We start from the raw sequence: 14618 nt of genomic DNA, 5'->3' as shown, positions 1-14618 counted from the left end.
CTCTTCGGGGTTGAGATAAGGCGTTGTGTTTTAAATCAGGGCAAAGGATGCTTGTATTTACATGTTCTAGACTTTTAGCTCCTGTTGAAAGGATACTTGAATGATAGAATTGGAGGGTAATGAAAAGCAGCAAAGTGGTCACCCCATGGTTTCTGTTATTCGACTGACGGGAGAGCCGAACTAATGATATGTCATCTTTGTGTTTGAAAAGGAGCTGTGTGGGAAAGTGGCCTTCACAATAGAGCCGTGCTTCCTGTGGTTAGCAGTAACCCGTCTATTCCCAGTCAGCTGTTTGTTTTACTTTGGTGGAGATGTATTGAAAGAATCTTTTCTTTGCTTTTCTTTGCGTTGCACTTTTCACTTCAGGTCATCTACTGTATTTGACCTCACATTTGAACCGGAGTGGGTTTTGCACCAGCGCACAGTGGTGACAGGGAGCCGGAGACAGGGACAGTTCTACATGTGTTCCAGTCAGAGGCTGACTTAGGAGGAAAGTCCCTGGAGGAGCAGGGCATGACAAAGTGCACACTGGCACACATGGGCTCTCTCCGTTCACCCAATACTCACATGTTTCTTCTACTTGTTATCGATGGAGCAGTAGCCTTAAGGCTGCATCTCAATATTTAAAACGATATAAGTGTTAAGATATCTATATCTTCGGGAAGTACCTGGATTACTTGTCACTTCCTTTTATATACGTTCATATTATCCTTGTTATCATTTGGACTGCATATTGGATCCGCCCCTGCTGCTCTCCCTACACGTTGTATTCAGTTGTGTGTGTGGGGTTTCTTTCGGAGTTGTTGTTGCAGGTGGTCTGTGGACTGAGGGTGTCATGTTGTTCAGACTGTAAAGCCCCCTGAGGCACGTGTCATCTGTGATATTGGGCTATGAATAAAGTGTGATTGAGTGATTTCACAGGTTGACCACTAGAGGGCAGCAGCGTAGAAGCAGTTTAGTGCTTACCTAAACACGTGTACTACAAGACTCCTAAACATGAAGACACTACTAAACACAAACTATATACATATCACCATTGCCTTGCAGAAAAAAATGCATATATATAAAATAATAATAATAATATATACAAATAAATATAATAATAAAAGAGATACTGATCAAAAACATATAAAATAACAATAAAAGAAAAAATATAAATAAGTCCTGGCATTCGTAAATATGTAATGGTGTGTGTCAGTTAACTTACATTCTATAAAGGTGACACATAATATCTGTGCTAGACTTAAAAAAGCAACATTGAGATATATTGGTGAAATAAATCTAGCGGTCTTTTAGTAAAATATCCCTAAAATAATCCCATTAAATATCAATGGAGGACAAATGGAGTGTTTCATAATCATAGCTTTCTTAGTGGCAGTTCAACTTTCTTCCTTTTTTTTTTATTGAATTTTGTATTTTTACCTTATCTTTTGATATTCATGAGACATAAAGAAACATAACATCTCGTCCTTTCCTCTCCCCTCCCCAGGCGGCCTATAACCCTTGCCAACGTGGCCTGTAAGTGCCACGGGGTTCGGGGTCCTGCAGTCTGAAGACCTGCTGGCTCCAGCTGGCCGACTTCAGGAGTGGTGGGCGAGTTCCTGAAGGAGAAGTATGACAGCGCGGCGGCCATGCGCATTGGACGCAAGGTATACAAACATCACGCATAGCAGAGGAAGCGTCACGAACAGAACCCCGAAAGACGCATCTCACACAAGCTGTCTCTTTCCACTTCCAACAGGGCAAGCTGGAGCTGGTGGAGAAGCGCTTCAACCCCCCCGGCCCGGAGGATCTGGTCTACACGGACCCCAGCCCGGACTACTGCCTCCGCAACGAGACCACGGGGTCCCTGGGCACGCAGGGCCGCCTCTGCAACAAGACCTCGGAGGGCATGGATGGCTGCGAGCTCATGTGCTGCGGCCGAGGGTTACGACCAGTTCAAGATCTACAAGCACGAGCGCTGCCACTGCAAGTTCCACTGGTGCTGCTACGTCAAGTGCAAGCGCTGCCTCCACCCTCGTGGACCAGTTCGTGTGTAAATAGCACACACGCGGATGGGGGGGGGGGGGGGGGTTTCAGGGTTTTGTTCAGGATCATTTAAGACTTAAGATCCATCTGGTTTACCCTGCTCCATGTATGTCCCCTGCTGTGGTCCACCCAGAGGACAGCAGCTGTGTGTCTGAGAGGAGCCCCATGATGCAGAGACGCAGTGGACGGGTAAAGACGGAGAGGGGGACAAAAGGAGGAAGCTTTTTATTTGATCGACTGAGATTCCCCCGGCATGATACCTGATCACAACCCTGAGTGAAGGAGGAAAGAGAAGAAGGACTAAATGGATGAAGGATATAAAGGACAAATGGACACCGATGGCCAGTGTGATAAAAGATGAAATACTTATATTAATAAATAATAAATGAATATACAACTCTGATTGTTATTTAAAGAGACTCAAACAAACGCTTTGGACCCGTACGACTCACCGGTTCAGGAGTCTTCAAAGTCCTCTTGGACTTTGAAGCCATGTGAGGGCTGAGCAGTGTCCCTGCGTCTTTCTCGGAACGTTAACCCTGCACGAGAACTTCCTGCAGACGTGAGGTGTGCTGCTGTGTGGAGAGACATGCTCACAGAGGACACGCGAGACGTCCCACACTGACACGAGAGGAGGGGATAGATGGGAACGGTTTCAATGAGAAGGACTTTATGATTGATTTGTCAAAAACACTTAGTCCTCCAGGAGACACATGTTGGTCAGACCTCCAGCAGCTGGGACCGGACCGTGGTGTCTGTCGCTGGTTGCGGCCATCTTGGCTCCACGGACATTGAAAACATCCTTCACCTGACAGCGAAGAGAGCGAGGCCTCCATCTGAGAGACGCTGCCCGGGACACTGTTCATCTCACGTTGTGATGCAACTTGTCAACAAAAGCCCCGTGGGGTCGACTCCAACATTTTATAATTCTGTATTACCGTGAATTTTGCAAGAATATTAAGTGTATAATCTAATCCAATCCATAGCAACAATGACCTGGACAGAGTGGACTGAGCATGCTGTGCGGACGTGAATGTGTGAGCGTGGAAAAACAGAAAGACTGCAATTTATTACTACTTTGAAACAAGTAGTAGATCAGAGAAGAAGGTATATTTTATTATTGTGTTTCATTTTCTGTTTTCTATGTTTATACCTGAGTATTATTGTGTATTCTTTTGATAAACTAGTCTTCAAAAACAAAGCTTTGTGCTGTTCTTGAGTCTGCTGCAGTTCTTTTGGAGAAGTCTGACCCTCGCCGGCGTGTTGTACAAACGGCAGACGCGTCTTTGTCCTTTCCAGGGTGTTGGGGACATGATGCTGCAGTCGCTCAAAAGTCCATAGTTGTATTGCATCGCAGCATGACATGCAATGTAGCGACGCAAAGCACGGCCACACCCTAAATCTGCATGTGATGAAATGTGTCGCGCAGCCATGGTTACACAGGTGTGTACTGAGACCAACCATCCCATGACTGCTTATAATTGGATGAGACAACTGAGCCGAGCGGCATGAGGACCTGTGGTGCTGTCTGTGTGGTTGTTGTCTTTGTGTGGAGGGACAGTGCATCCTGGTGGTGTCTCTGCGTGATGCTGCTCATTGTGCTCACCTCTAACACAAAGGTAATGTTGTCTTTCTTTCACAGCGCCATTTCTTGCTCTTTTCCAGAATGTTCCCATGTCTTTCTCATCATTATGATGTAGTAGTTTTGTCTGTTCCTGTGCAGATGGAGGACTGAGGATGTTGGCGCTGAGTTCACCATCGCTCTGTCCGCAGCTGTGGTGCCTGAGTCGATCTGGTACATTTGGCATCATTCTCAGGAACAAACAAAAGGGGGGACAACATCCACTTCTCAGGTCTTACATTTAGCCCTAAGGAAGCGACGCAATAATACACACACATTTCCATCCAGCCCCTCCATCACCTTGACGTTTAACTCGTCTCTTCAGGTGTTGTGATGAAATGAGTCGTCCTGCAGCTTCGACTTTATTATAAATATTCTCTCATCTTTCTTTGTACAGCGTTTACTCTCAGCTAAGCAGCCGAGTGGGACGAGGAACGTAGCCGCAGGTCTGATTTAAGGCCAACAGTGTGTGTGCATCTGTGCGTTAACCAGCCTGAGAACCCAGTAGAGCTTCCGGAAGAGTCCTGATCCGACCCCTGGGCATACCTGCAGGACTGCTGTGTGTTCTGCCAGCTGCTTTAGAAGGACCCAAAGCTGCTTGGTGGCATGAATTGGCCATTTTGCAGTTGGACTAATGACTGCTGGACGACATCTTTTCTGATTTCCGTGGCAGTTTGTTGGCATTGATCAACGAGCAGTAGTTCCTCCACAGCCGGCTCTGCCATGTGTTAGCAGGAGAGGAGCAGCTCCCTCTGGGTCCAGCAGGGGGGACACAACAAACATCTACAACAGACTAGATGTGGCCCCAGAAGAAACCCTTGAGTGCAAATAGGATGTCATTGGGGTCAAGCATCTCCCTTTTTTCCTTCTCTTTTTCTGTCTTCTTGGAAACACACAAAGAGCCGGTCTATCCCTGATGCTCAGCCACTGATGTGTAAGGTCATTCATCCATATATAAGATATATATATGGATGAATTACATATGCATATATATACAAGCTGCGACTGGAGCAGAATGGACTGCTCAGTTCCAGTAAACCAGAATAATTCTTCTCCATTCTGTAATGCTTGGGATGATGCTAGATTCAGTAAATGCTCTGAGAGTTCAAAGTTGAAGACTCACTTTATTCACGATGATGAATAGATGTTGCACTTTATTAACCCTCTCTCTGGAGAGATCAAAGAGGATGCAAATAGTTGCTATTTATACCATAAATAATCCTGTTTTCAACATGTTTAGAGTGTTAATGGCTTTAGTTGTATCTCTTGAAAGATGCTCGTGCAAACAACAAGATGAAAATGTTAAACTCTCCTGTTATCCTTGGGGTCAATGTTTAACTATCTAAACAAATGGTTCACATGATTTGTTTTGCTTAGTTTTTCATGGACTGTTCCTAATGTAGTGAGGACTAATGGGTAAACGTGAAAGGAACATGAAGATCTTTTTGAAATGCCCTGTACGCACTTTGTTACACACCAGGCTGTTTTAGTAGTATAAAACATGTAAAAATGTCAATATTTGACACATATTTGTGTTGATTGTGTCGGATGATATTGAGGTGACTTATTACACCCAAATGTATCATTGTAAAAAAAACGACCCTCTGCTTTAGTTATTGGTCCTTTACCAACATCAGAAAGATCTTACTCTAACGTTTTATTTCAGTCAGTGAGATTTGATGGTGATTTATATATTTTTCACATAATAGGAATTCTGGATGTATAAAGGGGTCTGTGGGGGCCGGGAAGGTTGGTGGTAATGTTGTATTTAAAAGGTTATTTAGAGAGTCAACTAAGATACCTAAAATACCTCAAATTGACCCCAGAGGACACAGGCTGTAAAGTCAATCTGAGGATAGCAGGAGGGTTAACCGTCATCTTCATCTGCCAACACAATCCATGAATGGCGCTCACATCAAACCACTTTAGGGAATTCAGAGCAGCGACTGGAAAAAGGTTATTAGAAATGAACAGTGACACCAAATATGCAAAGAGTCACTCCAGGCTTCATGAACAGTTTGGCATCATTTCTGAATCATTACGTGCAGCAGGTGAAGACACACAAAGTCAACACTGAGCACCAATGAATGAAAAGATATTATTGTTTTTAAGCAATAAACCATGTCCTGGACCGTATTATTCATATTAACTCAAACTGTCAAACTTTTCCATGACCTGTGAAAGAGAGAACGAGGTGTGCTAGAACCGGTTCCCTTCTCTTCTGCCACGCCCTGTTTTAGTGGTGTGTGTGTGTGTGTGGTTGCGTGTGTGTACTAAATCAGGGTGTTGGTGGCCATATGTGGGATCTTTGTGTTACATTAGGACTTGTGTTGCCTGATGTCAGGTGTGGTCTACCTGCCATTATCCCAGCAACACACAACACCAACACACACCCTTGACAACTAATGGAAGGTATATTGGAGAGAATGATGTTAGAGCAAGAGGAGTGATGTGTTACCATATGTATCTACTATGGTTATTCTTAATTTTTCATTGTTTATATTTAAATGTTTTCCCTCTGTGTGTCTGAACTACACCTCCGATGTTGTAGATAGAAAGCATCACACATATGTTACACACTATGTTTGTAGACACATTGAACTGTGCATGGTTACCATTTCTTTAACTGAGTTTTAAATGATCCATAAAGCAGCCGATTGTGCTTTGAAGCTCCAGAAGCTAATATCTAGATGCCCGCATTCCCCCAGGAAGATGTCTGCACATATACTCCCATATACGCACAGATAGAGCAACAAAGAAATGCTGGGTGAGCAATGTGTACATGGTGCAATCAGAAACCCAGGTTATGCAAACACGCTGCAATATGCTGACATTCGCATGTTGAATATTCACTGTGGAGCTGAAGGTCTTTGGTGTGAGCAGAGACTCAAGGTGTTGAGAAGCATACCAGAGCATGTGCTGGCTGTAATACACAATAATATGATTCAGAATCTGCAATCAATGTCACTCTCAAACTCTACACTTATTTAAATCTTAAAATGAAACAGAATATTAACTTCCAATCAGACTGAGAAATAAAAATGACCATGAAGCTGGCAAACAGGTTTTCATTCAGTATCATCTGCTGCTACAAGGAGAAATAGCGGGTAGTGGTGGTCTAATAGATAGTGAGGTGGGCTGAAGATTTAAGGTTGTGAGTTCAAATCCCACCAGGAACACCACCACCACCACCACTAGTGTGCCCTTGAGTAAGGCACTTCCCTTAGTTACTCCAGAGAGAATGTCCCTGTAATCGGTAATTGTAAGTTGATTTGGATAAAAGCGTCAGCTAAAAAAAATAAAAATAAGGATAAGACAATTTCCTATTTTAAAGCTATCCACTTCGTATGCTGTGACTTCAGGGAAGATCTTTTTAACCAAACCATTGGGCAGCAGATCAAGATGACAGATGGAGCACAACTGGGTACTGTTTTAGTCTATGTCAGACAGGACCTGTTATTTCCTGGAAATCTAAGAAACAGCCCACAGTTGCTTTATCCACATGTGAAGCAGAATATATGGCATTGGCAGCTGCTACACAGGAACGTTTTTATCTTGTGCAATTATTAAAAGGAACGGACAGTGGAAATGATTATGCACCAGTGACAATCTTTGAGGACAACCAAGGGGCAATGGCACTATCAAAGAATCCTGTGTGTCGTCAAAGGTGTAAACATGTTGATATCAAATATCATTTTGTTCGATCTGCAGTTAGTGATGGAAACATTATTATTGAATACTGCCCAACAACAGAAATGGTAGCTGATATTTTAACCAAGCCTGTAACAAAGGGCTTGATTGAAAAGTGTAAATGTATGTCAAAGGTTGTCAGAATAAGATCAAGTGGGGGTGTTGAACTGTTGTGAACGATTCATCTCTTGAATGCTCTTATGCTGACGTCATAGCTGTCAATCTGTCAATCACACAGCTGGTTCTAATAAAGGCATCATTGCTGGCTCACTCGGAGAACTCAGTCAGTGTCTAACTATGTAAACTACAATCAGGGGCGCCGCCAGGGATTTTGGGCCCCCCGAAAATATATCACATTGGGCCCCACCACCAGGCACAGGCCACTTTGTTTATAAATTACCTCGAGGGCCGTACCAAATGGTCTAGCGGTCCGTATACGGCCCGGGGGCTGGAGGTTCCCCACCCCTGCTTTAATATAATAACATTAGTATTACTATCATAGCCAAAATGTCGTTGATTAACATTTTGTTTTCAGACTGATCACTCAATGCTTCAAACTGTCCATCATCCTAAATAGACTAAAAGCAGTTTTTTGTTTTATATAGATCATTGGCTATGTGGGAAAATGTGTTTGAAATGTATAATTTAAATTAGATGTTAGCTTTTTGTTATATATATATTTTTTGTATTCCAGTCTCCCTTCAGATATGTTATGTGGCATTCAACACAATGCTGCTCACCTCCTTCAGTTGGGAGAAAAGCTGGTTCAGGTTCAGCCTTATGGGGGGACAGGGCTGCTGAGCCTAAAGATGGATCTGTTGGACCTGGCACCAGGGGGAGGGACAACTGATTTAGTATGAATAGGTGCTAAAAATGTGCCTGCATTTATTTGTAGGTAGGTAAGAATGGAGAAACCAGCTCGAAGCGCTAGAATTTGAAAGTACACAACCGAAAAAAATCTGCCCCTTCCTTCAGAGTTCCTTACAGAGCCCCTCCTCCAACACACACGAACGCGCACATGACCAATGAGGGCACGAGATAAGCTTGTGCACAGATGGAAGGCTGACAGGCAGGTAGGCCATCCAGTTATTTTAGCTGGGCCGGCTCAGATGATTGGTCGTGCTTTTTACAGGGCCACGGCTTACACAGATGACATTTTTGTACGTATTTATTGTCAAAGCATTTAATATATTCATTGCTATCGGGATGTTAAGAGCATTCCATGGAATATAACAACAAGTGTATCTGAAGTGAATTACCTACCATACCTTTAAATGTCAGCTAAAAGAGCAGTGAAATGAAAGACCTCTGAATTTTCTGTAAAGATATTAACAGTACTTAATGTCAGCTTAGTAAACAAAAACACATTAGCTAACAGACTAATTTCCACCACTCATGTACCACACCCACCTTTTCTTGTGAAAAACTGGGTGACATACTGTCGCCCTTTAGTCCCTCTCTCTTGTCTTTCTCTCCTTTCTCTTCTTTTCTTAGAGCCTGACTTTGTTGGTCGTTGAAACATGGTACAACACACATATGTAGGCTAAGTACTAGCATCCCTCCTCACATGCTTTCACTCTCTGCAAGTGCCGGTGCCGCACCGCGTTTGGAGGCAGGACCAAACCATTACATGTAAATAGAAGGGGGTGTACAGAGGCTTTGGGTAATTAACTTTTGGAAGAAAATAAGTTAAATGAATCGTAAGTTTAGTGAGTAATTTATCAATATAACGTTCTATTAATGTTAATTATTGAGGATTGATGAAAGGTTACTTACATTTTTTTTCTTAATGTTCTGAACATTTTGGGGCCCCTGTCAGTTACGGGCCCTTAGAATCGTCCTAACTTTTCACCCCCTTACGGCGCCCCTGACTACAATGCAAGTGTGTGGCGTCTTTTATTCCTCCGTAGTATTAGTCCAAGGCTATCTAGACCTTTGCTGGTAATGGCTGCTGCGCCAACAGACTGGAGAGAGGCGAGCTCTTCTTGGGAGGTCGTTGCATTTATTTAGCTCTTCTGTTTCGTGAGATGGATAGAAACGTATATCCCGCTCACTCACTCGCTCTACTATACCCACGCACACATGCCCGCGCCACACCCCTCTCTTAAAGGGGTAGCGATCTCACTCTGCATGACCCTAATGTCATAACGAACATCTGGTGAATTTGTTGCAACTGCCTCTTGCCAGCGCTACCCTGACGGCCCGTCCACACTACAGCGTCGACAGCTTCAATCTGCCCATTCACTTTGAATGGGGTGACGTCACGTTGCCTCGCTTTTTCGCCGAACTGAATTGTGGGTAGCATAGTGGTCCGTCTCCGCCGTCTCCGGCGTAGCCAGCGCCAGCCAATCAAATCCCGTTTCGGAAAATCTGACAGCTCAAGCCGTAGCCAATCAAACCGCGTCTAAGCTGGGAGAGATATCCCGCCGTTCATTTCTATATTTCAAAAAAAGATGGAGGAAAAAGTCATTATCGCCGTAGCAAATCACCCGGTTTTGTATGACCAGAACCTCTCAAGCCGTAGCCAATCAAACCGCGTCTAAGCTGGGAGAGATATCCCGCCGTTCATTTCTATATTTCAAAAAAAGATGGAGGAAAAAGTCATTATCGCCGTAGCAAATCACCCGGTTTTGTATGACCAGAACCTCTTCACCTACCGGGATACAAACCGGAAGAACCAGGCATGGAGGGATGTGGCAGAGACAGTGGGTGAAACTGGTAGGTTTTCGCCTGTTTGGGGATTTTATATATATATATATATATATATATTGCTCCCATAAAATCCCAGGGGGTTTTTGCTTTGTATGTCGGGGGTGGGAGATTCATGTAATTGGTTGTTGGTCACGTTGCTTGAATAAAATCCCCAAGCTTCAGACACGCCCTGTTACGATGTGTGAAGCAAGTAGGACCCAAATGCAGATTAACGTGAACATTCCTTTATTTCAAGGCTATACTAACAAAGACAGAACAGAACACTCACCGAGAACAAGACAAATCACATAAAACTAGGACCACCAGGGTGGGTGGAGGGGGTCAGGAGGACGGGTTTGGGCTGACAACCCAGGAGCACCGCGGAGGACCCGGAAGGGGACTCGGGCGGACGGCCCGGGGGCAAGACAGAGTCCAAGGTGGGGGTTATGGAGGGGCGAAGGCCACCACAGGCGAACTCAGGGGGCCGAGCATGAGGGCGAGGGCCGCGGCCGGGAAAGTCAGGGGGCCGGGCTCGAGGGCGAAGGCCGTGGCTCTCAGGGGGCCGGGATCGAGGGCGAAGACCAGACAGCTCCGGAGGCCGGGCAGGAAGGCGCTGACGGGACAGCGCCGGAGGCCGGGCAGGACCCGGTGTCGGAGCTGGTGGGACAGGCCTCGGCAGGATCCCCCACGGAAGAGGACCAGGACACGGGATTGGCAGGATCCCCGGCAGGAGAGCAGTCGGCGGGACCTCCAACGAGACAGGACATGGAGTTGGCAGGACCCCCAGCGGAACCTCCAACGGACCAGGACATTGGGTAGGGACTTGAGACGTGACTCGAGAGGAGACTCGAGAGGAGACTCGAGAGGAGACTCGAGAGGGGAACCAAGGGGGAACTCGAGAGGAGACTCGAGAGGGGAACTAGAGAGGGGACTCGAGGAGAGAGGAGGGACTAGAGGAGGGACTACAGAAGGGAACTCGAGAGGGGACTCGCGAGGGGAACTAGAGAGGGGACTCGAGGAGGGACTAGAGAGGGGACTCGAGGAGGGACTAGAGCAGGGACTAAAGGAGGGACTAGAGGAGGGAACTCGAGAGGGAACTGGAGAGGGGACTGGAGAGGGGACTCGAGAAGTGACTAGAGGAGGGACTAGAGATGGGACTAGGGAATTGACTAGAGGAGGGACTTGAGTAGGGACTAGAGATGGAACTCCAGAGGTGACTCGAGAAGGGACTTGAGAGGTGACTCGAGAGGGGACCCGAGAGGGGACTTGAGAGGGGACTGGAGAGGGAACTCGAGAGGGAACTGGAGATGGGACTAGGGAAGGGACTTAAGTAGGGACTAGAGATGGAACTCGAGAGGTGACTCGAGAAGGGACTCGAGAGGGGACTGGAGAGGGGACTGGAGATGGGACTAGAGAAGTGACCTGAGAAGGGACTAGGGAAGGGACTAGAGAAGGGACTTGGGAAGAGAGGGGGAACTCGAGAAGAGACTAGAGAGGGAACCAGAGAAGGGACTATGGCAGCTGGGGCAAGAGCTGGGTCTGGAACCATGGCTGCGGGGAAATCAGATCCCAGGAAAGGGTTAGAGGCTTGAGGAATGTAATACTTTTGCAACTACTCTCAGGTTGATCCATTGGCACACACAGTCATCGTGGGAATTGTGAACGAGAACCATCACTGGATGTTGGTGGTGAGAATAGGAGCATATTTTAAGCTCCAATCTGTATCTATAGTGCTGTATACACCATATATAATTAGTGATTTGCAAGAGAACCGGGCCACACATACATTCTGCACTTATTATTGATAACATCTAAACAATACATCGTACCTGCGTAATGTATGGTTCCTGCCTAATGCATGTTGTGTTTCCATGTGAATAATAAAAGGTAATGTACCCCCATGAGAAGAAAACCCTCTTCTTGGATCCACTTGGAGAAGGGAAAGGCAAAATGAGGGTGTGCCTACAGTCTACAAGGTACATTTGATACAGTGTACTAGTTCTGGTGTTGTATGAGTTTTTTGACAATGATGTGCTGCATCTTGACACATGTACTATCTACATACCGTAGAGCCTTTATGAGGATGAAAGGCTGCAAGGTGTCAAGGTGGACATGCAGCAGCCTCCCCCATAATCACCAACAAGACAGCACATCCTGTGGTGTCCTGGCCTTAAAAGTGAGTGTGAAATGCATTTAGCCAAACATTACTCTCAAACTCAAATTCAGTAGCAATTAGACTGAATATCTTGACTTGCTTTTATACATCTTGATCAAAGATGTATTGAATTGTGTCAAACTACACATATACAACATGTCATTCTTTAAATCTGTTGGGTCATTTGTCTGTATTCCATTTGAGGGTAAATCATAGACCATGCAGTCCATATACTAATCAGAGTTCTCTTCAGTTTGCAGAGAAGATTTGACTGGGTTAGGCAATTAAGTTTGAAACCTCACAGAAGGCAGTGCACGAGCTGAGGCTGGACATTGCTACTTCTCTCCTCAGAGAATCTGGTTTGTTACCTTTTCTCAACATTGTCAATGACTTCATGTAGTTACTTTTATTAATTGTATCTCATAAGTATGCATCAATAACCTAGTATATTAATAATGTGCCATGCAAATTGTTGTATTGTATTGTATTGTATTGCTTGGACCATTGGTACTGTTGGGTTAATGTTGACCAGGGACATTATCAGGGTTTTAAAAGCAACACAGTGGCTTAAGTATAGATTATGGTAAATAGTCACTAGATACAGTATATTGTGTATCTCAACTCCAAACAGATAACATATGAAGCATCGCAGGCAGGCATCTTCAACTGCAATTTCATATAGGCTACACACGTCACACTCTAACACCCTTTCAATTCTGCGATTTATTTAAGATGTGAGATTTCCCCATCTTCCTCCTTTCAATGTGCTCATTGGTGCGTATTACTTTGAACTGATATCCTCAGTTAATGTTTACCTTGAACTTATTATAATCAAAGCTGTAAAGCTAATACATGTGATGAACAACAAAAGAACCATGAGAACCAAACTTAAATTGATGCTTGGATGTTTTGTAATGACATTGTGCAGGTTCCCATTCTACAGAGGGTAAGGAGAGTGAAAGAAGGAGCAGATGGCTCCTCTGTGCTCACATTTAATAATTTAGAAAATCTGTGTTTGTGTGTGTTTTGCCTTTTCTTCACACAAAATAATAAGAGACCACAACAAATGTGTCCTTATATAATTGACCTTTTAGTCAAAATTGGAATGGGTCACCTTGACCCCAAATCTGCAATGTGGTTTATCTGAAGATATTGATTACGTTTTGTCTCAACAGATGATCTAAGCAGGCTTTGCTTTTACTGCGGGATGGAGGAGCAGGATGAAGAACATTGGGTAATTTCCTATTGCACATTACAAATAAAGAAAATTAGCAGAAATATGTTTCCAGACTTTATCAACATAACATTTGCGTTGGTAATTGCTACTATATTTGGCATCTTCAGCATTAACTGATAAAGGATTAATGTTTTGCTTGTTTTTCCATACATTTTGGTTGAACATTTATTTATTTCTCATAACACAACATTTATGTTTTTTTGAAAGATTTCGATAATTGAAGGAATCGTTAGAATGTTAGTGGGAAATACATTAGAGATATTCTATTATCTTAAAAAGATCCCATAATGCATACCTTACATAACAAGTATTTATTGTTTTCTCAGATTTGCTGTGACATGTGTCAGCGGTGGTACCACCACCAATGTGTACAAAGGCCTCCAGTGGATCAACCGTACTTGTGCCCTGGATGCACATAATGCCCCGAAGGAACCATCATTAACTGTCCACTGTCATTTCAACCAATGCAACTATTGTTTGGCCTGTCATAAAATGCACCCCACCCCAAAAGATGTTTCTATAAATCCCACCGTCAAGCATTTTTCAGGGTATGGTTCTAGGACTGGTACCAATAAATGGAGCAAGTTTCATGAATGTCACACTTTTATTTTGTAAGATAGCAAGGGGGGGCATATTGTGATGGACAGGCCTGTCATAAAATGCCCCCCCCACCCAAAAAAAAGACGTTTCTATGAATCCCACCCTCAAGCATTTTTCAGGGTATGGTTCTAGGACTGGTACCAATAAATGGAGAAAGTTTCATGAATGTCACACTTTTATTTTCTATGCATAGCGTATATAATAATATGCTGACAAAGACTATGTAACATTTGTAAACATATATTTTGATTATTAGATGACAACTATGTAAAATTAAACAATACATTTTAAAGCACGTTTATACAGACAGGACGTAACAATAGTGATAAAAAAAGATTAAAAAAAACAAAAACTGAAAAGAAAGTGACGAATGAATTTCGACACCTCAAATACGGAGCGAAAAGTTAAACCAGAAGAATCAAGACTATGAGCTACCACTAAACAACTCACAGTCTGAAAATTACCATTAATAAAAACCCAGAACGTTTACTTTTCGTTTTAAACATCGTTTTAAGGTGTAAACCTATGGTGTAAACGTGTCATTTAGAGGTGTAAACGTGTCATTTAGAAATGCGCGTTCCCGTGACAAGAGGGGC

At 44.0% G+C, this 14618-nt stretch overlaps 1 protein-coding gene across 1 annotated transcript in view; it reads left to right on the top strand.

Annotated features, from left to right (window-relative positions):
- LOC117468390 (protein Wnt-5b-like) overlaps positions 1 to 2043 on the top strand; it is a 143357-nt gene extending 141314 nt beyond the window's left edge. The window contains 7 exon segments of the mRNA XM_071201798.1: positions 1490 to 1501; positions 1503 to 1530; positions 1533 to 1588; positions 1590 to 1649; positions 1742 to 1924; positions 1926 to 2009; positions 2011 to 2043. Coding sequence (XP_071057899.1) covers positions 1490 to 1501; positions 1503 to 1530; positions 1533 to 1588; positions 1590 to 1649; positions 1742 to 1924; positions 1926 to 2009; positions 2011 to 2043 — 456 coding nt within the window.
- Positions 2044 to 14618: the final 12575 nt, after the last annotated feature.

This window comes from Pseudochaenichthys georgianus, chromosome 23 (genome assembly GCF_902827115.2).
Source record: "Pseudochaenichthys georgianus chromosome 23, fPseGeo1.2, whole genome shotgun sequence".
Lineage (NCBI taxonomy): Eukaryota > Metazoa > Chordata > Actinopteri > Perciformes > Channichthyidae > Pseudochaenichthys > Pseudochaenichthys georgianus.
The sequence above is the reverse complement of the archived record's forward strand: the minus strand, read 5'-3'. Positions and strand labels throughout refer to the sequence as shown.